General features: G+C 38.4%; 1 protein-coding gene across 1 annotated transcript in view; it reads left to right on the plus strand.

Moving 5' to 3' along the window:
- The first annotated feature begins 238 nt into the window (after positions 1 to 238).
- The window catches only part of dpp6a (dipeptidyl peptidase like 6a), a 474,269-nt gene continuing 447,649 nt past the window's right edge, over positions 239 to 26,858 (plus strand). The window contains exons 1-2 of the mRNA XM_039666636.2: positions 239 to 537; positions 907 to 972. Coding sequence (XP_039522570.1) covers positions 916 to 972 — 57 coding nt within the window. The 5' untranslated portion in view covers positions 239 to 537; positions 907 to 915. The remainder of the gene's footprint in view (positions 538 to 906; positions 973 to 26,858) is intronic.

Raw genomic sequence — 26,858 nt, forward strand, 5'->3', positions numbered from 1 at the left:
ACAAATTTGAAGCAGATTCCATTTTTGTCCGATCAAATATTGTGTCATTCAGAACATTATTGTATTAAATCATTGTAAAAATCAAATGAACCACATCAATTGCATTCCTATGGAATACTACTTACATTATATGAATATTCTTCAAAGATGCATACGTATGTAAGGGGATTCATGCAATGTTTTAATTGGTGGTTTCCTCCTCTCTGAAGGAGCGCACGAGGAGAGCAAATAACTCCAGCAATCTCTCAAAGCCATGTGCAGGAAAACCTTCTGCTTCATCCACATCTGATTTATGAGCACACCGTCTTCTGAAGTCACTTTGACATATAATAACTCCTTATCGAACGATTTTTGAGGATTTAACAATAAAGGACAACACTCGTTTTAGTTTCATTCGCCTCCTTTGGTTTGCGGAAACAACTGACTTGATACACTTTCTCTAGACTGTGTTTGATTATCAGTGGGAATATCCAGGGGGAGTGTTTGAATTAAAATCCTCGAGACTTAAAAGGCATTCAAAGAAGACTGAACACACAGGTAACGCTGTTTCTTATTCTAATACGCTGTAGTTGTGCGTGTCTGAACGCGTAAACTAGAACGCTTCTGTGCGCTTTTGAAGCGAAGATAGTTTCACAAGGGACGCGTTTGCGTTCAAAAAAATCGGACGCTGCTCAATATAACGCAGGCTTCCCAAAATGTGTTTTAAAACTAGGCTATGTTTACTTGATGCGCCAACACTAGACGTTATAAAAACAGCGAGATGCTTTTCATTTGTATAAAAAAACAAAATAACTAGCGTTAACTGCAGCGTTCTGGTTTTGACCCTTCGCGTCAAGTTACAGACGCGACGGGTCATGTTGGTGTGAAATGGGATGTTTGTTGATTTTTTTTCCTCTTATGTTCCAGTTGTCGAAAATGAATCAAACTGCAGGAGCCACAAACACTTACAGAAGATGCTCAAAAGGAGGAAAAGTAAGTCGCGGATAACTATACTTTCATTTGAAAAAAGATGAAATGTGCGATACACACTAAAAGCTATTCTATGGATGCATGGACCGACAGTTGTTTTGAATGTTGACAGTCACATTTCAATGTGGACAATTGTTGAAGCTGTATCCTGGTAACAAATAAGATGTTGGCTCAAACTCACCTACAGTTACACTGAAAGTGCTTTTATGGACAAATATGCGGAAATATACAATGCTTAAAATATTGGGGAGAGCGGGGCACAACCTAACACACATTCTGGGTTTGGCTCAATTGTTAAAAAAAAAAAGTTAGGTTCAGCTTTTTTTACACAAGCAACATACACATCTCTGCTACAAATTCTAGGCCTACCATTTTTGTACTTTTACACTGAAAGTGACAGAAGTGCAAATATTACAACTTACCCCATCTGCAGGGTTAATTGTAACAGACAGAGGGGTTAGTTGTAACACTTGTGTGTAACACACATCATTCAGTACTATTTTATTTGTATAGTTTGATATTGTTTGTGCATCTGTATAGGTAGATATCCATACATCCCTCCCTCATCTAATCATCCTTCTATGGATCAATATCATGGATAGAGATATAGGAAAGGGCTGCACAGTTTTGCAATAAATTAAACCATACAAATTGTAATTGCAATTTGTGTGTGGCTGCTGCATGTAAAATTATTATTAATAATAACAGTAATAATAATACAAATGAACTTAAAATCAAAATCAAACATATTTGCTTTAAAAACAGACCATATGTTTAATAAATAAACAAGTGATGAATGCATTGTAAACTAAAATTTAAGCATTTTAAATTCCAACATTGTTTGTGAAAGACCAACAAAGTTAAATGTTTAAATAATACTCAAACCTGAAAAGTTGTGTGGCTCCCTGTTTTCATTTGATTATCATTGTACACTTGGTGGCTTGTTTGTAACACTGTGTTACAACTAACTGCTGTGTATTACATATTTTAAGCCCAGCTAACAGTTGCTAGGAATTGCTGTCATGTTTCAAAACAGTGCTACTGTATGTTTGAGCTGACAAGACAGTGATTAAGGCAATATAAAGTTAGATTTGGAAACGTATACACCCAACTCAGAAACCGAAAAAAATGTACTTGCATGGTGTCAAAACACTCTTTGTCCACTATCTTCACGAAATATCATCAAAACTTTCCACAAATTCGCGGTAGACGGTCTTCTGGCAGTGAGAGAAAAAGAGCGGACAGACAACCTGCTTGATCCTGACTAACTTTGTAAAAGGTCCGTGTTACATTTAACCCCGTGTTAGGTTTGCCCTGTGCTCCCCTACCACCTACTCACTCAACTTTCCTACAACAATTTAAACCATGCATACATCTCACAACAAATATTTTCAAATTTTCTGAAGAGACTCGGTCATTTTATATGATTAACGGAAGCTCAAGCATTTTCGCTTGACGTGTGAGAGTTCCAATAAGGTTCATTCTCATTTGTTACGCAGCACGTTTGAGCTTCAGCAAGAACCAATAAGGTTCATTCTCATGTTACGCAGCACGTTTGAGCTTCAGCAAGAACCAATAAGGTTCATTCTCATGTTACGCAGCACGTTTGAGCTTCAGCAAGAACCAATAAGGTTCATTCTCATGTTACGCAGCACGTTTGAGCTTCAGCAAGAACCAATGAGGCTCATTCTTGTGTTACGCATCACGTTTGAGCTTCTGCAAGATCCAATGAGGTTAATTATCTTGTGTTATGCATCACGTTTGAGCTTCAGCAAGAACCAATAAGCTTCATTCTCATGTGTTCACTGTATGTTTGAGCTTCATCAAGAACCAATGAGGTTAATTATCTTGTGTTATGCATCACGTTTGAGCTTCAGCAAGAACCAATGAGTTTTATTCTCAAGAGTTACGCAGCACGTAGCCTAATCCGCAAATATTTTATCTTAGCTGTAATCAATATGAACCATTGTATGGACAATGTCTCTTTGTTCCATAAGGGGAAAAAAAGCATATGAGTTTGGAGCAAAAAGAAGTTTCTTTTGGTTGAACTATTTAATTATTTGACTTCTGTATATCAGACATGTTTTAAATATACAATGGAGTACAACACATAATTTCATTCAGTATCATTCACAGTCACAGCACAGTCTACAGTAAAATAGAGACAAGGAATGGATGGTCTTCACCATACCAGGGTAAGAAGGAATCGCTGTTAACAGCTACACAGAAGCCCAGAACATACAGCACATCTGCACCTCACAGTTGTAACTCCTGCTCCTGTATAATAATAATAATAAAACCTTTATTTAACCAGGTGAGCACATTGAGAACACATTCTCATTTACAATGGTGACCTGGCCAAAAAAGCGTCGAGGTACAAAAACATAAGTTTTACACATAAAATTACAAGACAAAGTAATACTCAATTAACATAGAAGATTAATACAGATCCGTAGATCAAGTGCACAGATCAGGTTAGCATGTACAATGGTCCGACAGTAAATTTGCTTACAATGATTTAAAAGTGATTAATGGGACAGTGGATTCAAGTTTCAAAGATTTTTGAAGTGTATTCCAATCATTGGCAGCAGAGAACTGGAAGGAGAGGCGTCCAAACGAAGTACGAGCTTTAGTAGCCACCAGAGTGATATACAACGAAGGTTCATAGAGGGGATTGCTCTCAAAGTTAATGTTTGTAGATAGGGAGGCTGTAATGTGCATATAGGGTTTTTTTTTCTTCTGGAGTTTGATAGCAAATAATACACAAACAGAGTGTTGTATATGGAATGTTGTATGTGCAGTATATACACACAGTTTCCCCTCAGGCTATCTGAATTTTCTGCTGGAGTTCCCCAAAAGAGCATCAGTGCTTTGGGATTTCAGTCTGTTCTCTTAGCAATCCCAGATCTTTACTGACAATACATTTGGTTTCATGATGCAACTGGATGCTGTGTGATTGAAGTGAATTTTCTTGGATCCCACATTTGTTAGACATTCTCATCTTTCATTCATTCTTATTGATTGATGGACCCCCACCAATGATCGCTGTTCTAGTTAAAACAGAATTTCTGTTATGTGCACTGCAATGCAGAGTAAGAGATGTTTATATTGATCTTGATCTTTCCTGCTCTGGCTACTCTTTCTGGTATCATCGATGCTCATCACAGAATTGCTAAACACCCTCAAACAACACGTATTAATACTAGAGCTGGTTCCCCAAACAGATTTAGTATCATGAAGCTGAAATAATTTATTTAAATGGTTTATTTATTGCTGCAGTCCCCAAAATTGCTTATTAATTTGCATACATGCCACTCTTGCTTTGCATATGCTCTGAAAGGTCACTGATTGAAGGAGAGTGAAGTCTGCACTGCTGAGAGATGCCTGTCTGATTCTGAGAGTGGAACTGTCATGTTTCATTTGGATCAAATTACAATTATGTGTGTTTGTGGTTGTGACATTTTCTCAGCCAATGATATGATAATGACAACTGGGAGAGACAGTTAGCAGGTAAACATGACATTTTGGCTGAAGTCAAAATATAATTAACAGTAGGAAAATGACTCAATTAAAGCGGCTTTTTTGAAGTTAAAATACTTTCTCTAAAAAAAGGAGAGACTGCCAGATGTATAGTACTGTTAGGATTTTTTAAAAATTCTGTTTATATTTTATGCATGTATTTGACCAATATTGAGATCAAATGTTCAGTTTCCTGCAGTGCAATATAAAATATATTGGATGTAAAAAGAATTGTTGCATTGACCCCACGTGAATTATTTAAAATTTAAATGTTTAACATTACACCTTTTTTTTTACTGAACATTTGTGTTGGTGTGAAAATGACTTAAGTCTTATTAGGCCCCGTCCACACTACTGCGTTTTCGTTTAAAAACGGAGAATTAAAATGAATATGATCTCTATCCACACCAGACGGTGGCTGACGAATCACCCAATGATAGAGCCGAGCGTGAGCCTCTGCGTCAGCGTTTCTAAAGTCCCGTCTTCACTAAAACGCCCCTTCGGAGATTCCAAACGCAAAACGGAGCTGCAGCGTTTCTAAACGTAACTAATTTTAGGTCTTCGTTTTTTCCGTTTTAGTCTGGACAGTAGGTGCAAACGTAGCAAAAGGTCTCCGTTTTTAAACGAAAACGCAGTAGTATGGATGGGGCCTTAAGCCCTGTTTACACGAGAACACTTGCGGGTGAAAACGTAAAAATATTTTATCGGATGTGACGCAAAAAATACAAAAAAGCGAAACCACCCTACTGAGTGGAAATCTTAAAAATGCTCCACCGCCACCTTCCTGTGTAAATGGTAAAAAACGCTAAAGTCTGCTTGTCATTGAAGGTTGTATGCAGGCGCACGGACTTGGTGTTGTTGTGTGGCATTGCTCCACATTGCCACCTAGTCGCATGAAGTGCATACTACATTGAATTTCAAAACGTCTAAACGAAAAATAAAAAGTGATAACGCAACGTCACTTTTGCGTTTTCTCTTCAGAATCGTTTCCGTGTAAACATAGCCTCAGTAGAATCATCTTCTATAAGTATTTCATTTTGTGGTGTGCTGTGATCTCCCTGAGCAAGAAATAACTGCAACCAAACATGAATCAGTCCTGAACATCAGCTTGAATGCTCCCTTCAATATTACTTGAACTCAATGATGTTGAGTGTTTTCCTAGCACAAACTGCTATTCAGATCCTTCCATAATACTTCTATTGGGTTTCGGTCAGGACCTTGACTACCACTTCGCTTGTTCTGCTTTTACCATTCAGTGGTAGACCTAGTTGTCTTTCTGTAACTTTATTTTGTGCTTCAAAACACAATGTAGAGTTCATTGTTCCATCAAAGATGGTAAACGTCCTGGTCCAGTGGCAGCCATGTAGCATTCATTTACATTCATACCGTTTTGGGAGAAAGCATTTTTCATTTAAATAAAAAAAAAGTACTATTTTTGAATTATTCTTGCAAAACATTATTACAGTTGTCTGATTAAAGGTGGAATACCTAAGATTTTTGCATTAAAATATCCCAAAATCACAAGGCCAGTCTTATACATTTAGTAAAGATATTAACTCACAATATTCCATATGTTTCAAACAATGTTTAAATCGCGAGAAAATTGAGATTTTAACCAAGGAAACGGGACGTGTGAGCAGGGGTGAGCTGGGAGTCGCGAGTCAATCGCGTCATATCCGCTTACCTCGGTTTCCGCTCTTACTACGTGTAGTCCTGGACAAATGCGGTAGTTGTGCGTTAGCGTCTATCAAACGACAGCTTGTTTCGCGTCAAACAAACGTCAGCTTGTTTCGCGCATTTGTTATGGAATGGAGCACAATTATTCTTTTCATTTATTCTCGGAATGTGAACTGTTGGCTGTAAAGGGGGTCGCACACCAGACGAGAAGCCCCGCGCCACGTTTAGGACAACTCCACAGCATCGCACACCGGACGTGCACTTTCTCATCAGTGTATGGCCAGCAATATTGTAATGTTTAATGACAGGAAATGAAGATAATGTCTGTTCTATGTTATGATTGTACTGTACAATTAAATACAATCGTTGCTGAGTCTGCATTCTGAAAATTTTACCTCAGAGCATCCGTTAACTGAATGAATTGAGAATCTCACCTGAAAAATCTAATAATAACATCAGCAATTGTCATTCAAGCAGCTAATTTCTGTAAATCACTGCAAAACTAAATGCATATTGCAGCATAGGGCAAAGTCAGGATCCATTAGCAACGGTTTGAGACAGAAATAATTAAAATTTTGTATAAAACTGTGTAAATGGTGCTCTGTGGCGCAGCAGGATTTTGAACAGGGTCCTGAGGCGTTGCTGGGCGCCGCGGACAGACGCCGAATGGCGCCGCCAGTATGTATACACTTATAGATAATAATGTGTTCGAATAATTATGTGGTGCGACGCGGCGCTGCAGCTTCTCGTCCGGTGTGCGACCCCCTTAACGTTAATTTTGTGAAACTGTAGCTGTGGTTGAATACTTACACGACATTAAAAAGATGTGTCAAATGTACATTAAATTGATTTTTTATTTTTATAAAGTTACCAAGGAGGACCAGCCACGTCAACTCCTTGCAAGAGACCTGCCCCTTCAAACCCTCTCCACCATAGCTTCGTCCAGTGACTCGTCCAGTAACATCTGTGATAACTAATTTACTTTTAAACCTGACTTTTCTTGCGCGGTTATTTCAGTTTAATGAAAAACAAGCATGTCATTAAACGCAACGTTTATAGAAATCGAACTTTACCTCATCCATGACAACTAATTTTCGATTCCCGTCTGACTGATTTATCCACGGTGGCGTTGAAAACAACAGTTCCCATCATTCCGCGTTCCTCCACGTCGTCATCAAGCAAAGCCATTGTTGTTGTTTTGAATGTAGCGCCCTCTAGCGGCATCTAAATCTTAGGTATTGCAGCTTTAAATCACATAGTCTCTGGAAAACTTTTGGCGGGATATTCTACTTGTAGAACAGGGGCTTTCTACTTACTGTCCTGTCATGCACATCATTTTTGGTCATTGTTTGTCTGATAGTGGCAAATGCATGAATACTTATCCTTAATCAACATCTTTATTATCAATGTCATAATTATTATCTTTGAATGGTTAACGTGTACTGCTGAATGTACTGACAAGCTAAACTAAAATGCCATTCCTATTGCAACTTATTGAAGTTTAGTACATTTAAATATATTAACTCTATGGGGATGTTTACAGGACACTATTTTCAACTATGAGCAGAAAACGTCTTGTGTTTTTTTGCCGCTCATTTTCACGAAAGTATTGTTTTGGGGTAGTACTTCCACTCAATTTTCATTTTCCTTCAGGACTACGTCTGGGATTGTGCTGTATTTTTTGGTTTTCTCTTGTACCGGTCCAATCTGCGAACAAAGGAAGTGGCTGAGAACGATGACGTTGATGTCGTGCACTAGTTTGAGTCGTCATACGTCACGACCAAATGTTAACGATTTGTTTATGGCAGATCCAATAGTTTTGCACTTCAACAGAGTAACTTGCCTTCAAGGAAGTCAATGCTTGTACAAATGAAATTTACGAGAGTCTGGTGGGACCAGGCTAGTTTTGTGGGCCTGAAAACGCAAACTTTTGAAAAAAGGTTTTTGAATAGAATTATCTTCTCCGTGTAATCTTCTCGTGAATTAAGTGTAGCAAAGTGTAAAGTTTAAGTAAACTTTATATACAGGTGTTATATACAGGTGTGTTTTATTTCAGTAATATATGAAATGCTAGCACTTTTTATACTTTTTAAGATTTAAAGTTCACATTTAATTCAGTTAATCATACTTCTTTTTCACAAGACAGTTTTATTACATTTTTTAGATATTGAATATTCTTGCAGAAATGTACATATATCAATTCAGCTAAATTATTAGATTATTTATTTAATTAAGTTTTGAAAAAAATAGATGTAGATGTATGGATTTTTTGCTAATTTTTTGAAAAAATTGAAAGTGTTTTAATGGATATGCTCACTGAATGCTTTTGTAAAGCAATTAAAAAGATCCTCTGCTGACAGACACTTCTGTTTAGCCGACTGTATGATGGGTTTTGAATATGTGCAGTAGATAGGTAGTTATTTAGCTGAGTGAATAATTGACTGTTGTTGTTTTGTTGGCCTTACAGTTGCTCAGCCTTTGTACTGCCTAAAATCAAGTTCTAGACTTCTTCTACCTGAGGTCTACAGGAATGTTTATGGCTGAAACTGCCAAGACCATTGTGTCCATTGGCTGATGGCAGCCTTGGCCACTGTTCCTCACAGTGTAATGAGGTATATGTATGGACAACACCATCAGTTTTGTCCCTAAGGTAGGACACACATCATGTTCTTATTATCTTCATGACAAGGTGTGACAATGGCAGGGACATAGAGGTATGAGGGGAAACCTGTATTATCTCTGAACCCTTGGACGATTAAGTGTATACTGTGGACAGATGTGGAGAGTGTCACATTGTGTGGGTTGTGTTTCCACTTAAATGAGGCTCAAGAGGAGTTTGACAAATTGTTCTGTAGAAGACATGTCATGACACTAGACCGCAGCATCTTTATAAAGGAAAAGCTGGATTCATGCATAGAGAATATTGTACTCCCTAGTATATAAAAAAAAATCTTTATTGTATTTAAAATTCAAGTTTGAATAAGAAGTTCGAGTCCTGGCTCGTGGACCTTTACCGATTCCCCCAGCCCCATGTTCATATTACATTTTTATTGTTAGTTTCAATTATATTAATACAGCATTACAATACAGCAATACATTAATAAGACAGCATTCGCTGATTTTGACCAAGCTAGCGCCATTTAGAGCTGCCAACTCTCACGAATTCACGCGCAACTGACACCTTTCACACGCTATCACGTCACACATCAATTTTGCAAAGCAAAGAGGACACAGAGACCGACAGACTAGACAGAGCAGGTTAGTTATGATATAAAAAATCTCAGCTTTCAGATTCTGTCAATTTGTATGTAGTAGTGGGCTGTACTTTCCACACGAGTGACATCAGGTTCAAATACGCCCACAAGCCGTTTGAGTTATTCGTGTATTGCAGTTTGGCTGGTGGTTATGTTGCCCGGATACCGCCTCCCATGGCCGAAACTGGTATTATGACACCTGTCGGCCCGTGGCTAGTAATTTAGCATGAAATTTCGGCACAACACCAGCAACAAGGCCCAGTTCAACGCTGGATTTGCATGCTTGAAACTGTAAAAATCAAACATCCCGGTCAAAAAAACAAAAAAACATTCCGGTCATAAGTCAGAACCACAGGTGGTTAAACTGCATAAAATGTCTGTAAAATGTCTGTTTTGTTGGCAGTGCGCAAGTACATATCATCGTATAGTGAATCAAAAGTTATCCAGGGATAATGTGATGATGTATTGTGTGTGTTTAAATACATTTGTTTAGCCTCTCCTCCATAAATTTCCTTTAGTTTATTCTAAAACCACTCCGTGCTCGTGACTCTTTAGCTCCGCCCACGGCGCGCTTCCAGGATCTCGACTGTTTTCGGAAAGAATCGGTACAGGTCTTTTATAAATCAGATAAATCTAAAGATATGAAGGATGCAATACTGCTCTATATAGTAAATAAGATTAACATGAAATTGTTTTATGCACCCACACTCAAACATACCCTAAACCTAACCAATATCAAAGTCAAACATGAGATAAAAATGCTTTTGCTGAGGCAACCATGTCATTTTATCTTACTTCCACAATTCTTTCAGCTCTTTTATTCAGACTCAATCCCAAGCGCTCCACATCACAAGTGCAATACTGTACCAGATACAGCTATTGAGAAAGTTTATTACATCAGTAAAGCCACAGAAAAGCTACATGTGGAGCTAGTTATGTGAAGGAAATGTCAAAACTTTGGCTATTAGTTTACAAAACATTCACTATGGTAAAGCTAATTTGAGGTCATATCATATAGTGTGCAAAAAAATAAGTCTTTGATAATCAATAATCTAATATGTGATTTTAATTATTTAAAATTATATTTTATTGGCTTTTACTTGGTATTATATTGTTGCATATGATCTATAGTAAGAATAAGTTTTTTAAATTTCAATTTTTTTTGTTGTTAAACCAACTTTAGAACCGATCATTTGATTTCATGGAATCACCCCAATAATGTGTAAATAAATCATTGTTTTACTGCCAGTATTGTTCATTTTAGCTGGAAACTGCAGTGAATTTTATATACAGAAGGTATATTTCTGGCTAGTTTCTGGAGTTTTGCTAAATGATGGTAGAGCCTATATGTTACAATATTGACTGCTGTTCAGATACATGCGAGTGCCGTTTGGGACAGGACCTTTGGCTCTCCCATGAGGTTTGCCTGTTTTAGTAAGGCAAGAAGAAGAAATGATTGGTGGCCAGCCATGTGTGAAAAAGGCAGAATTTTTATACTGTTTGCATTAAGGTCTGGGTCAATTTATTGGGTTCATTTTTCATACTGTGTGTTTTTTTAATTTTTTATGTTATCTATATTTTGATTAGTGCAGGGATTCGTGAAACCTGGAAATATTATGTGTGTGATTTTTCAGGTTGGAAAAGTCATTAAAAAAAAACAAATTATTTAATTAATATTTTCCCCAAAGATTCCATGTATATTTTAAAATATGTCATCAGTCAAAAATAGCTATTTTTGAGTACACTGAATTGATTTTTAAAACTTTTATCCAGGAAACAACCTGAAAAGTTGTGGAATCTCATTCATCAAAAGGTGGAAAACAATATGCTATTCTGCACTTTGGTTAATACTAGCTTGCACAATTTTTTTTCTTTGCCCCTGCTGGCAAGCTGTAGCAGCAGTTAACCACTAGAGGTCCCTATTGTAATACATTCATATAGGGAAAGGTTTGGTACTGTACATTTAAGACATGGTTTTGCAGTATATGCTGATTTTGCTTATCGGATGTGACAGTTTAATAAGAAAATGGCTGTGAGTGTATGTCATCAATTGAGTCCGATGTACATAAAAACTCACATAAAGAGATGTAGATTCTTATTTGATTATGTGAAGGCTGAATTACAGCCGTTCGCTGAAGTAAACATTGTGCATGACTGTGCATATATTGAGCTATATAGCTAAGCTTGCCTTTAAAATAGGGTTGAGGAGGAACATGTTTATGCTGTCGGAGGAAAGGACAAGCATCCCAACAAATCAGCATAACAGGAGTGTGTATAGGAGAGGGTATCTTTGCTGTCATACTGTGTTCAGTAATTATGTCTAGACAATTTCCTCTGAAAATAAGACACAACACCCGCTGTGGTGAGGAAGAAGTGGCCCCGAGTGCACTCCAAACTTTCCCAAAACTTTTAAAACGAGCACTAAAGAACACCTGCTTGAGGAAATCTGAGTCTCCCATGACTTTCCCAACATCTGTTAAAAGATTGCGGTTGTAAACCTGAGTGGTTCCTCCTTTATTCTCCCTGGAAAGACACACAGTCCATTTCATTCTCAGTTTTACCTGGAGGCAAGTTCACAAGAGTTGTATATTCACCATGAGACTGTATGTAATATTTTCTTGATTGCATTCAGAGATTGGAAGCATTAGTGCTTCACTGCTTACATGATAAACGGAAAGTGGTGGCTACTGGCTTGTGGAAGAGTTTGTGGTTTTCACAGAGTAAAGGTGTAATAATTATACTTGAATGTTACCTCAATTCACGTGGCATGTTCAGAGGCTTTTCAAATTCAGAGATATATATCAATAAAACAGGCTTTCAAACTACTATCCTTGACAGAGGAGACTAGAAAATAGAGACTTAAGGTTTGACTCTTAGTAACTGAAAATAATCACCTAGTAACCGTCCAGAACAACCTAGCAACCATACAGCAACACTCGGGCATTGTGACAGTGAATTTGCAAGGGCAAATACCATTTGCATTTCCTACAGTTCCTTTTTTAATGCTATACAGTTATGTTTTTTTTTTTTTTTTTTTTGTATGGCGCTATCCATAGTGCTGCTGAGTCCTGGTGCTGAAGTGCTGGATAGTTCCTAAGCAAAATTACACCCAGAAATTTCCTTGTTTTCTACTAGATGCTTGGTTTAAGTGAGATGACTCATTAAATAGACTGTGTAAAACAGAATTGATTTGGATTTTCCCATTCTTTCTAAAACTGTTTTTTATCAGTCTTATGTTCAGTTATGTTAGTTCATTGTGTTTTGGTTTGGTTCTGTCCTGTTCCTGTTCCCTACCATTTGTATGTTGTCCTTGTGTCATAGTGTTTGCCTGTTAGTCACTAATTGAGTTGTTTTTCATTTAGTTTCCTTGTTTACCCATGTGATTTAAACCTTAATTTCTGTAGGTTCATTCTTCTGTGTTTTTGTTATTTATGTGGTTGTGTTGCTCCCTATGATCTTCTGTGTATCCCACTGTGGATTATTGGATTGACTTTTCTTTGTTTGAGTTCTTTATCATGCACTTTATTAATATAGCCACTTGTGACAATCAGAGATGGAAGCCTCTTAACTTCCATCTCTTTTGGTTTTCACTCTGACTAAAATATACCTAGATTTGGGTTTTTTTAAATAAATGTTTTGTTTTGCTCTGCTATTTGCCTTGATAATGTATTCCTGAGTGGTTGTTAGCATTTTGTCATGCAGTTGCCAGGCTGTTTTGAGTGGTTGAGAGCCTACCTTTAAGGCTCTGTGATATTCTGGCTTATAGATATGGCTCAAGTCTGTCCTTCAGTGTAAGTCAATGGGATTTCTACACCCATTATATATTTTTTTAAAGTAATGCATCAAATGACATCATCAAGCTGCACAATTTGAGGAATCATTAATGTCTGTATTAGAAATGTTGCAGAATGATTGTTAATATCAATGCTTAAACAATGTATGTTTAGTAGTATAGTTATTTATTTATCCTCACGGAAAATTGTTCTGCACCTACAGCACGCCTGATACATATATACAAAGACAATTTTTTACATGACAGGATACAACATTCCCTCACCCCAACCACCCCCCTCCCTCATCCCCACCACACCCCTACAAATATCAGGACAAAAGACTCAAAGAAACCTAATTAAAGTGCTATTAGTGCTATTTAAAGTGCTAGATAGTGCTATGTAAAGTGCAGTCCTACAGGTAAATTCTTGTTCATCAGAGTGATGCTAGTTGGGATAAATGATTTACTGGCTCGATTTGTCTGGAAATAAGGTAACCTAAACCTTCTCCCTGATGGCAACAGCTCGTATGCCCGGTATAAGGGATGTGACGTATCTTTATTAATAGCTATACCTTTCTTCAACACTCTTCTTTCACAGGTAATAGCCATACTGTCTAGTTTATGCCCCGCAACCTTACTGGCCAGGTTAACTATCTTGCTCAATCTATTTTTGTTGGTCACTGACAAAGAGAAATACCATGCAACGCAACAGAAAAGTAGCATGCTCTCCACAGATGAGTGATAAAAAAGTAACATCATATCTCTGTCCACTCTAAACTGTCTCAGTCTCCGCATAAAGTACAGTCTCTGCAGCCCCTTTTTATAGATGGTGTCGGTATTACTATTCCACTGCAACTTATGATCTATTATTGTGCCTAAGTACTTGTGCTCTGCAACAATAGCCACATCCTCTCCATCTATAACCAAGCACTGGTGTGGCTGGCTCCCAGTTCTATAATCTATTATAATTTCCTTTGTTTTGTTTATGTTTAGAAGAAGACAGCTGGACCTGCACCAGTCTGTGAATGAATTCACCCAGGCCCTATAATTGGTCTCATCACAGTTCTGTATTAACCCCACTATTGCAGTATCATCTGCAAATTTTATTGTGAGATGCTCAGATGTATTACTTCTACACTCGTTGGTGTAAAGAGTGAACAATACTGGTGAGAGGACACTGCCTTGTGGGGATCCTGTGTTGGTCATAATCTGAGAAGACACAACTTCATTTACCCTGACACACGGTGTTCTCTCCGTCAGAAAGGACTCAACCCACCTGATTATATTAGGATTTACCCCTAACTGCCCCAGCCTCTCCATCATAATGTGAGGCCTGATGGTATTAAAGGCAGAGGAGAAATCTATAAAGAGAACCCGGGCATATCGTTTGGGCTTATCCAGATGGCGATAGATATTATGAAGCATATACAGAAGTGCGTCATCTGTACTACGCTTATTCCTATAGGCAAACTGTAAAGGGTCGATATTACATTGCACATCATTTAGAATCTGTCTCAAAACAATTTTTTCTAGGCTCTTCATCACTATTGATGTAAGGGCAACGGGACGATAATCATTTAAATCAGCTGGTCTTGCTACCTTGGGTACTGGTACAATGAGCGAGGACTTCCAGGCTTTAGGAATGTAGTGTGTGTCTAATGACTCTTGAAAAAGCTGGCAGAAGATTAGGCTAAGTTGTTCACTACACTTCTGCAGAACCCTTCCACTTATTTGGTCAGGGCCTGGAGCTTTTTTAGAATCAATTTTGTTAAAAACTCTACGTACCTCATCTACTGTAATAGTCGGGGGGGTACCAGACTGTAACTGCTGTCTAATGGTATCACGCTCCATGAGAAAATCTGATGTTTCAAATCGTGCATAAAAATCATTCAATTCATCTGCAAATGCTTGATCATCTCCATTAGCATCTGAAGATTCAAAATCTCTTCATTTAATGTTGTTTTTAGTACTATTATTATTTTGTATTAATATTCATAATATGTATCTGTTTTATTACATGTATACACACATTATCATTTGTAATCTTTGCATTTTGTGATTATAATGTTTTGAAGATGTAGGAGAGAGAGAGACTTTAGGAGACTTTGTGATAAGTTAAACTGTGTGAGAGAATGTATGTTGGAGTGAGACAGAAAGTTTATGTTGTGTATAGTTTCCACCAGGGATGGATATACATTCCATAGTAAATGGAAACCATATGTTCTTGTGGTAAGGTATGTGTTACTATGGTGATGCAGTTTTTTTTCTTGGTCAGTGGTATAAAGACTGAGACCCTTTGTTCAAAAAGTAGGAAGAGATGGTAACGATGCAGAATGAAGACCTCTGTTTCTCTTCCTCCTATGTCTTATAAATATTATAAATAAATTCGAGAGATCTCTTGGCAGAATCACTGGTGTCTCTTTTCATGGGGAAAGCAAAAGAAGTTTTTTTAAATCTACAATTTGGCGTCACGAACAGGATGCATGTCCAGGCATTCGTCTCAATCATTGCAGGTAAGACTTTTTGCTTTATAAAAAGTTCTAAGTCTGCCTGATGATTAGAGACAGTGACTGAAACTGCTGAAAGAACTGTTTGATTTTAGGTACCAGTTGTTTTGCCAATGAATATAAGACATAGTAAAATATAAATACCAAAATGAATAAAAATTAAGTCATTTGAATTGAATTTGGCTTATTTAGGTTCTCTGAAAAGTAAACCTCAAATAATATTTGAAATGCTGGGATAGAGGTGGATCTTTTTTAGAAAAAAGACCATCTAGTCAGAAATTTGGAATTAGCTGTAAAACGGTTAAGCTGGTAAAATTTGCTTGGTTATAACTGCGACGTGGTTGGATAGTGGCGGGACTGTTTAAAGAAGGCAGAGTAATCCCTAAAACATCCAGCACACCGAAGATTCGTTCTCAGTAGGAGACGAGGGAAGTTTAACACGAGCGATACTTGATTGACCAAAGCGGTTAAATGTGGCGGGACTGTTTTAAAAATGATGGCAGAGTAATCCCTAAAACATTGTAACACGCTAGAGTTATACAAGTATAAAAGGCGCCCTTGTAACTAGCTAGGATCGTGGGCATTCTGAACCTGACCGTAAAGCTGTTCAAATATTTGAGGAGACTGATCCGAGTTAACTTTAAGGAAAAAATAAATACCAAAGAAATTAATCTGAGATAAAATCCAAAATATTTGAAAAGAAAAAAAAAAGGAAACATTTTGAGTTTTAAAAAGAAAACTAAAATACTGAAAAGCATTAGAGTTAACTTTTCTTTAAATTTTTCTTTTGTTCTGTGAGTGAGGGAGAAAGAGAGCGAAGCAGCCCCTCCCTTCAGAATTGCCTGTACCTTCACACACACACATCCAGTTGGTGAGGGAGAGAGGCAGGGAGCCCTACACACACATACATATACAGACAGCCTGCAGCTCTGAGCACACACACATACTTACACACACATATACAGACAGCCTGCAGCTCTGAGCACACACACAGACGCATCACATAGGCTGCAGTTTCTGAACATAGACGCACATACATACATAGTAAATCATCACATGTCCAGAGAAGGAAAACACAACCAGTGATGATTTATTTGATCCAGATTGGACAAATATAATAACTGAAGCTGAAAGGAAATATTCACAAGCACCAGTGAAATCCGCGACAACAGTAACGCCTCCACCTTACAAACCAATTTATCCACCTTTGCCTGAGCAATACACAAGTTCATCTAAACCTCTGACGCAGCCTCAAGCTTCAAGATCAAACGGAGGTCCAGTTGACAAAATGTATATTGCATCTGCACAAGCAGCTCCAATAATAACAAGATCTAAATCAGCCCAGCCAAGCAGAGACATGATGAGATGTACACCGGCTCATAATTATGGATCTGACTGGGGTGACGAGACAAGGGATGACGACATGACCACAGTTGACAAGATTGGTCCTGAATTTTCTTCACCTGTGATTAAAAGGGAAGAGTCGCAACCTGAGATGATGACCGAAGAAAGACCGTTTACTCCGGGAGAACGACAAGCCATTCTCTCAGCCTTGCCTCCTCTGAAGAGACAAGATCCAAACACAGAGTTTTGGCGAGAATTAGACTCTCTGGTTGAAGCACATCAAATGACACTAAAAGACATTCACACCATTGTGAAAGCTAAAATCCCAAGAGACCGATGGGAACGCTTGCCAGCAGTGATAACATCAGCCCAATGGGTAGACTTTGGGGTTGATGGCCAGGAAAGACACCTGGGTCTTTGGCAAACATTAGACGAATTTCGAAAAGAAATCCAAGAAATCTTGGGAAGTGGTAAAATTCCATTCACTTCAGTTACATTGATTAAGCAAAAGGATGATGAATCTCCAGATGAATATGCTCTGCGTAAGTGGAACGCTTATGAGAGATGGGTTCTCTGTGCAAAGAAACAACCTGACAGAGATGATGTACAATTCACTGACACACTTGTGGATGGCTTTAGCTCTAAATACCAACAAGCCTTATCACTTGGAGTCAATCCAGGCGAAACATATGACCAAATTATGCAATGGGCTGGCCGTCTAGAGATGGCGATGAGATCAAACCTGGAAGAAGGAAACAAGCCAAACCAAAGAGGAGTGGCGACAGTTCAATATAACATGGACATAGAGAGGTGGTTGAAGATTTGCAGCAACTGTGGAAAGCATGGACACTTACGAAAAGACTGTTGGGCTAAAGGAGGTGGAGCAGAAGGTCAAGGTCCATCTTTTAAACAAGTCATTGTGAAAACTCATGATGAAACTTCTCAAGGGAGGACGTGGACTGAAGCACAAGTTCGTCAGCTCATTGAAGGAATTATGTGTAACTGATTACTGGAAGAGCAATGGTTCTACTTCCTGATGTTATGCCACCTGCAGAAACAGGAGGAGACTCTACTTTGTTTCAAGAGAAATTAAGATGCTATTTCACAATGCTGGACAAAATTACCAAAGACAATAATAGAAAGTGAATTCAACAGCAATGGGATGAAAACACACCACTACTGATATTCCACACATTCCTGAGTTAGGCAGTTTTGTTATTGTCAAGCATGTTGTAAAGGGAAGGGTGTAGGAACAGATAGATGGTATCATTGGTTACAAGTTAAACCTTGCTTAGTGAATAACAAAATGATGATGGCCTATGGTTTAAGATTGAGCAAATTTAAGAATTATTTTTTTTAAATACTGGGAAAAGTGATGATTAATTGTTTTTCTGTTTCCATTTCAGGAATCAAGTTCATTGACATTAATTAGAGATGGTTGTAAGTTATTCTTGATAAAAGACAAAATGGATAGAACCGAGAATGGGAAATATGGTGTGAAATAGGAGATTTTATGTTTTACACTACATACAAAACACAACCTCACAAACAATGAACACCCGCTTACTGATTTACAACCCCAAGGGATAGGACCCTTTAACATCAACGTTTATTTTAATTTCTTATTTTGGCTCGGAACTGGGGGAGTTAATTAATTAACGAGTTAATTAATTAATGAGTCCAGGCACGGGCAGAAGACTTTTTTAGTTTTTCTTTTCTTAGATGATTGGGGTTCATTTTAAATGCTTACACATAGATGTTAAATGACACATAGCATACGGGGACATAACATGGGTTGGGTTTTTGTTTGTTATTTCTTTTCTTTTCTGTTTCAATTATTTTGTCTTCTATGTCTATGTCTTGGTCTACTATTTCTCCTCAGCACTATCACTTCAATAGGCTGGCCACCTGGGGATGATGGTGTGGAACTGACTGTCGTAGTTCCAGAGGAGGGACTGAAGATTCAAAATCTCTTCATTTAATGTTGTTTTTAGTACTATTATTATTTTGTATTAATATTCATAATATGTATCTGTTTTATTACATGTATACACACATTATCATTTGTAATCTTTGCATTTTGTGATTATAATGTTTTGAAGATGTAGGAGAGAGAGAGACTTTAGGAGACTTTGTGATAAGTTAAACTGTGTGAGAGAATGTATGTTGGAGTGAGACAGAAAGTTTATGTTGTGTATAGTTTCCACCAGGGATGGATATACATTCCATAGTAAATGGAAACCATATGTTCTTGTGGTAAGGTATGTGTTACTATGGTGATGCAGTTTTTTTTCTTGGTCAGTGGTATAAAGACTGAGACCCTTTGTTCAAAAAGTAGGAAGAGATGGTAACGATGCAGAATGAAGACCTCTGTTTCTCTTCCTCCTATGTCTTATAAATATTATAAATAAATTCGAGAGATCTCTTGGCAGAATCACTGGTGTCTCTTTTCATGGGGAAAGCAAAAGAAGTTTTTTTAAATCTACACATCTATATGCCTTTTCTTCTCTGCCTTCCCTATCATTGTATACATACCTTGCCAGACATGTTTCAGGTTATTCCCCCTCATTCTCGCCTCAATCTGCAGTTTATATTTCTGTTTGCAACTAGTTGTTATCTGTCTAATCTCCTTCTGAATTGCTTTCATTTTTAGCCTGTCTCCCTGTTCAAAAGCTACTCTTTTCCTTTGCAGTGCGACTTTTAATTCTTTGTTTACCCAAGGTTTGTCATTTGGAAAAACTCTAAAAGTTTTTTCTGGGATTATACAGTCCACACAGAAACGAATATAGTCAGTCACCACTGAAGTCAACTCTTCCAAGTTCTTACAAGTGTTCGTGAAAATGTCCCACACAGTACAGTCAAAAGAGCCTCTAAGGCGTTCAACAGACTCATCAGTCCACTGTTTGACTGTCTTTATCTCGGGTTTGCTGGTTTTGAGCTTTTGTTTATACTGCGGGACGAGCTGGATTGCGTTGTGATCTGAGTCTCCAAGGGGCGGTTTTGCATAGCCCTTATAAGCGTCTTTAATGTTCCCAAAGCATAGATCGAGTGTCTTTTCCCTCCTTGTCGGGCACTTGACGTATTGATAATAATTGGGCAACACGCTTTTAATTGAGCATCCATTGAAATTTCCGAGAACAAACTTCGGCGCATCAGGTGCCATGTCTTCTAATTTAGCCATTGTGTCATATATCCTATTTGCCGCGACCTTAGTATTAGCGCGGGGATGAATATATACCACAGTGACAAACACCTGACCAAATTCCCTAGGTAGATAGTAAGGTCTTACCGAGAGCGACAATAGCTCAATGTCCTCCGAGCAATGAGAGTCTCTGACGGTGTAATTCCCACACCATCCCTCATTAATATAAACACATACTCCCCCACCCATACTTTTGCCGGTTACCTGTACATCACGGTCCAGTCTAATCGGGTCGCTAAACCCTGTGATCCTGAGTGTTGAGTTATCAGTCGTGTCTTTAAGCCATGTTTCCGTAAAGCACAGCAGACAACTTTCCCGATACTCTGAGAGGTACCTCACAGCGTTTCGTAGCTCCGTAAGTTGCTTCACCAAGGAGCGGGTGTTAGCCAGAATGACCGTAGGTAGAGGTGGCTTGCACCCCCGTGCACGAACTCTACGCCGAACACCCCCACGCCGGCCTCTTTTCCTCGGTGCTGTGGATGTCCGTGTACACTCCTCAGGCAGATCGACTGGGAAGTTTCCGCTGTGCAGATCCCTTAGTTGCCAGAGTTGGTCCCGGGTGTAACGTAAAATCCCATATGTTGTAGCGGTGGCCGATGCATGGCTTCCCGGGCTCAGTGAGAGGACTGAATTCGACAGCAACAGGTGAATCGCCAGAACAATAGATAGAAACTGCGTAACACAACGCAGTTGTGGTTTATACCAATACATCTTATGTATTTTGTTCTTTTTATTTATAAAGTTCATGGATTGGTTTGTTTTTGGTCAGTGTATGTGGGCACCAGATAATTTCCCCATAAGGGACAATCAAATGTATTGAATTGAACTGAATTATCACCGGCCATGCTGCGGTAGCGCCCACTATCCATCTGGACAGGCTATGTTTTGAGGCGGCAAGAAGGGGTCTCAGTAGCGAGCTCTTGGTCCAGTTGACCGTGACACCCAGGCTGTCCAGGTGGCTGAGAAGCAACGCTTTGTGAGAAATAAGTTCATCCTCTGATTGTGCTAGAATCAGCCAATCGTCCAAATAGTTCAAAATTTGCATGCCCTGACCCCTTAGGGGAGCGAGAGCCTATCCTTCGTGAATGTACGGGGTGCTAAAGACAGGCCGAATGGCAGGAAGGTGTACTGATATACCTGACCGTTGAAGACCGTCTTGAAGGAATCTCAAGAATGGCCTGTGACGGGGTATTATCTGAATCTGATAGTAAGCGTCTTTCAGATCGTGGGAAATAAACTAGTCCACGGGGCGACGGCAGCCCGGCCGCAGCAGGGCTTAACCGTCTTTTCCTCCCTTGAACAGCTAGGAAGACTTTGCAGGCTCGGGCTTTAGCGCGATCTTAGGCTGGGGTCCCTGCGGGGGATCCCTGATAAATTGCTATAGATGCTGAACAAGTCAGCCATGCCTACAAAACAACAACAGCAATGAATACAAAGACATGACCCATGACAAATAGCTTTGCAAACACCATTAATAAGCTCATTGAAGTTTATGGTGGACCATCAAAGTTAGAGTGGATAGACGCTTTTATCCTCTCTTCATTGCAAAATGATTATTAAATAATGCATGTTTAATTTTACCTCTTTATTTTGAGATAGGATGAAAACATGAATTACTCTTCACTGATATAGACTCATATATTGGTTATTGTTAATTGGAAACGTTCTGCAGTCAATAAAAGAAACTGTGTTGTACTTTTGGTATTTTCTTTTTAAGGCTAATTTTGTAATTAAAAAAAAAATTAAAAACGAGGAAAAATCTATTCTTATCTAATTTATTTTTAATCTTTTGATTGTGCACAACTAATCTACTAACCTCAACTGAAAGTAGGGACTTGACCCGGGCTCAGAGGTGATGGTAGTCACGCTGTGTTTTGCATTGAAGTGTATCCCATAATTACAGTGGCAAGATTATCCAACAGCGCAGCAGTGAGTTCATTCAAACGTGCCAGCTATCGAGCGTTAATTCATTACTCAGTCTGCTCCAATCTATAGTTATCACTGGAGGTTCCATAGCACAACTTATTGAAATAAGCATTGATTTTAGAGAGCAGTCTGCGGTGGGGTGGAGTACTTAATTTATTGTTTGCAATGTGCCTAATTATTGCTTTTGAAGTGTTTTCATTCTCATTAACTAAGTCTTTTTTTCAATGGCTGGAGAGGGGAAACCACGTTATCAACCTAATGCAATGCTCAGTAAAGCTGACTGAGTCATGCCTTTAAAAAATATTTCAGAAAATATGTTAGTAAAAGCTATATTTTTGTTTTAAAACTTTTTTTAATACATTTAATACATGTAAAAAAAAAAAACTACTGCAAACCGTAGTAAATCATTCATGTTGCATGATTTTTATTTAAATATTCTCCTCCCATACATTTTGCGTCTGAAAGGCAAGCACCTTGCAACAAATGCATAACCAATAAGGTCCACCATGAAAATAACTGTGTCCATGCCTGTGTTCATTGCTAAATTTTTACTTTATGCTTTTATTAAACCTAATAAAAAGCGGTGTATGCTGGAGTGAACTTGAACAAAATCTGCGTGGGAAACCTTTTTAGCCCCCAAGCCAAACTCAAACATGATGATTCCTATTGAAATGACTGGATTTCACTCGTGAAATTGTGCAGGGCAATGGTAAACGAGACCCTTAAGAATCAGTTCACCAGAGACTGGAAAGACACTAAGGCACAGTCACAGATAACTATGGGAATTAGACCTTGAGTATAGAGACACAGCAAGAGACAGAGAAGACCATTTATAATCACAAGCTCAGACACTTAATTAGCCAAGCAACTTTCTGCATGTCAACTAACGCTGTGTTCTAGCCAGACGTGACCTGATGAAGTGACAAGCGATAAAAGCTATATCTTTGTCCTTATCAATTACATGTTTGTCCTTATCAATCACAACTATGATAAGTGGTGAGGAACAGGGCATTTTGTTGCATGGCTTCTACTGTATTTCTACCCAGATGTCCCTTTGCAATGCAGGTGAAACAACTACTACAGATTTGCTATAAATTAGCTAAAAATAATATGTGACCCGACACGGAAACCAGTGACACGATTCGGCAGCACAACTTACGGGCAAAATGAAAAAGAAGCGTTTTGTTTTTTATTTTTTTCACAAAATTGGTGATTTCCACTTTTTTGTAGAATCTGTTAGTTGAGATCATGAAGAAGAGTATTGGTGTATTTAAAAGCGTACATTTAAAAAACGTGAATGTGAAATGTATTCATTTCATTTTCATTTTTAGTTTAGAAAATCTGCAACTGTAATAGTCTCATAGAGCAAGTTAAAACATATTTTGTTTTGTACATTTGCATATGTCAAGCACCCAACAGTTCAAACAAATGCAAATGAACCATTTCTCGGTATCATATTATTTATGCATAAGAATCAAATGTTAATGGAATGATATAACTACACTATTAATAGTCTAGTATTCTAAATTACTTGATGACATGGAATATGAATGAGATTATAATTAAAAGGTCTTAAATCCAATTTCAAATTCAAGCAAAAGGATCAAGTTCCCAGTGGTGTCCATGTTTTTTTTTTTTTAATTAAATCTTCAGTAGGCACATTTATTCAAAGGGTTCACCATATTTGGAAAAATGTTTTTGTTGATTTTGTCCATACAATGAAAGTGAGTGGGGTCCAAAACAACAACAAACAACTGTGATGGAAGAATTATTATTATTTATATACACTCACCTAAAGGATTATTAGAAACACCATACTAATACTGTGTTTGATCCCCTTTCGCCTTCAGAACTGCCTTAATTCTACGTGGCATTGATCCAACAAGGTGCTGATAGCAATGTTCAATGTTCGCCCAAATTGATAGGATAGCATCTTGCAGTTGATGCAGATTTGTGGGATGCACATCCAGGGCACGAAGCTCCTGTTCCACCACATCCCAAAGATGCTCTATTGGGTTGAGATCTGGTGACTGTGGGGGCCATTTTAGTACAGTGAACTCATGGTCATGTTCAAGCATGTCCTGCTGGAAGTAGCCATTAGAGGATGAGTACATGGTGGCCATAAAGGGATGGACATGGTCAGAAACAATGCTCAGGTTGGCCGTGGCATTTAAACAATGCCCAATTGGCACTAGGGGGCCTAAAGTGTGCCAATAAAACACCACCACCAGCCTGCACAGTGGCAACAAGGCATGATGGATCCATGTTCTCATTCTGTTTACACCAAATTCTGACTCTGCCAACTGAATGTATCAATAGAAATCGAGACTCATCAGACCAGACAACATTTTTCCAGTCTTTAACAGTTGAATTTTGGTGAGCTCTTGCAAATTGTAGCCTCTTTTTCACATTTGTAGTGGAGATTATCAACCTAATGCAATTAGGTGGCGTCTTCTGCTGTTGTATCCCATCCACCTCAAGGTTTTGTGTGTTGTGGCTTCACAAATGCTTTGCTGCATACCTCGGTTGTAACGAGTGGTAATTTCAATAAAAGTTGCTCTTCTATCAGCTTGAATTAGTCGGCCCATTCTCCTCTGACCTCTAGCCGCATACTGGATGTTTTTCCCTTTTCACGCCATTCTTTGTAAACCCTAGAAATGGTTGTGCGTGAAAATCCCAGTAACTGAGCAGATTGTGAAATACTCAGTCCAGTCCGTCTGGCACCAACAACCATACCACTCTCAAAATTGCTTAAATCACCTTTCTTTCCCATTCTGACGTTCAGTTTGAAGTTCAGGAGATTGCCTTGACCAGGACCACACCCCTAAAGCAACTGCCATTGGTTGATTAGATAACTGCATTAATGAAAAATTGAACAGTTGTTCCTGATAATCCTTTAGGTGATTGTATATCTTCTTTTATGTCCTGGCCTGAGATGAAAAAAAAGAAGGAACAACATGAGGGTGAGTAAGTGATGACTGAAGTTTCTATTTTGGGTGAACTACACTTTTAATTCTCAAGATTAACTAATGGCTATAATGGTCATTTAGAAGAATATTGGGCAAGCCAGGACCAGGCTGGTCTCTCTGGCTTTGACTCAGACAGAGGAAAGCATGTTGCTGTCTCACACACCAATTCACTGCCGTCACCACAGGCTGACAAACACGACTGATTGAGGCCTCAAACCCAGCGGATCGGCTGCATAAACTCTGCCTAATGAATTCCTGCCCTGCGTTTCTCCACCTCTGCCTCATATTAATAGTGATTAGTGACACTTTTGTAAGCTAATGCAGATTGCTGCTCGGGAGAGAGGGTGATGGAGGTGATACTTATTCATGGGAAAGAGCAGAGAGGAGCGGATGAGTAGCATCACTGCTGTGGTAGACCGCCGCTGGGACAATGTTGTCGTTAAACCACTAGACGGACGATGTGATTTATTGTGTGGGCAGATTCTGCTGCAACAGCAGATCTCCAAACTATTTGATCAGTTGATGTGGTTTAGCTCTAGCACTACTGTAATATCTATCTATCTATCTATCTATCTATCTATCTATCTATCTATCTATCTATCCATCTATCCATCTATCCATCTATCCATCTATCCATCTATCCATCTATCCATCTATCCATCTATCCATCCATCCATCCATCCATCCATCCATCCATCCATCCATCCATCCATCCATCCATCCATCCATCCATCCATCCATCCATCCATCCATCCATCCATCCATCTCTATCTATTTGCCTGTTCATCTACAGTATCTATACACTTGTCATTTTTTGTGGTTTTAATTTGATTTTGTAGTGTTTTCAATGTGAAGGTGATTGACAGCAGGAGTGCTATGAGTCACAGATCTCTCTGCCCTCTGAGTAAACGGCCGTCTCCACTAAACGCAGAGGTCATGACAGTCCGTCTGCCAGTGATTTCGCACACTCAAGTTGACTCGAGCTCAAGGAGAGGAACTCACTGCAGGGCTACAAGTCACATTTAGAGGTACAGACAGTTTTTAAACTTTTAAATAAAAATATTTAATTTCTTTAAAATGCTTACTGCAGTTTGTCAAAACATGAAGCACTCAGATGTTTACATGGAGTACAGACTCTTCTAAAATGCTAAAGTAATTTCAAAAAATGCAATATTATTGCTCTGTACCTAGCAAATAGACACAAATGCTAATGAAGAAATCAGTAATTATATAATGGAAACAGGACCTATATCTAAAGTTTCTTATTTAATATTTGTCCTTCTTGGTGTAATTATTCTAAAAGGGTCATGAAGTGAGAAATCAAATTTTCCTTGAGCTTTTGACATGCAAGACGTCATCATACTTTACAAATATCTTATAAGTTTCAGAACTGAAAACAGCTTTTATTGAAACCAAGCCCATATAATGATTTATGAATGTTCCCATTTATGACGTAATAGATAGCTGAAAGAAGGAAGGTAGAAGATGATCAACGCCTACATTGTTACCAGTGTAGCCCCGCCCACTGATTATGAACTAGTAAATAGCATATGTGACAGACACTAACACTGGATTGACCACCCATGCCTTTTAAGAGTGCAAAATATGCAATGTCAGGTTGTGGAAAAACACTGTCACTGGACAACTTGATGCTGGATTTGTAGAAAGACTAAAAAAAAAAAAAATGCTGTGCTTTCGGAATGGCGCAACTTATGCAGG

Source organism: Pimephales promelas, chromosome 22 (assembly GCF_988280905.1).
Source record: "Pimephales promelas chromosome 22, fPimPro1.hap1.1, whole genome shotgun sequence".
In the NCBI taxonomy this organism is placed as follows: Eukaryota; Metazoa; Chordata; class Actinopteri; order Cypriniformes; family Leuciscidae; genus Pimephales; species Pimephales promelas.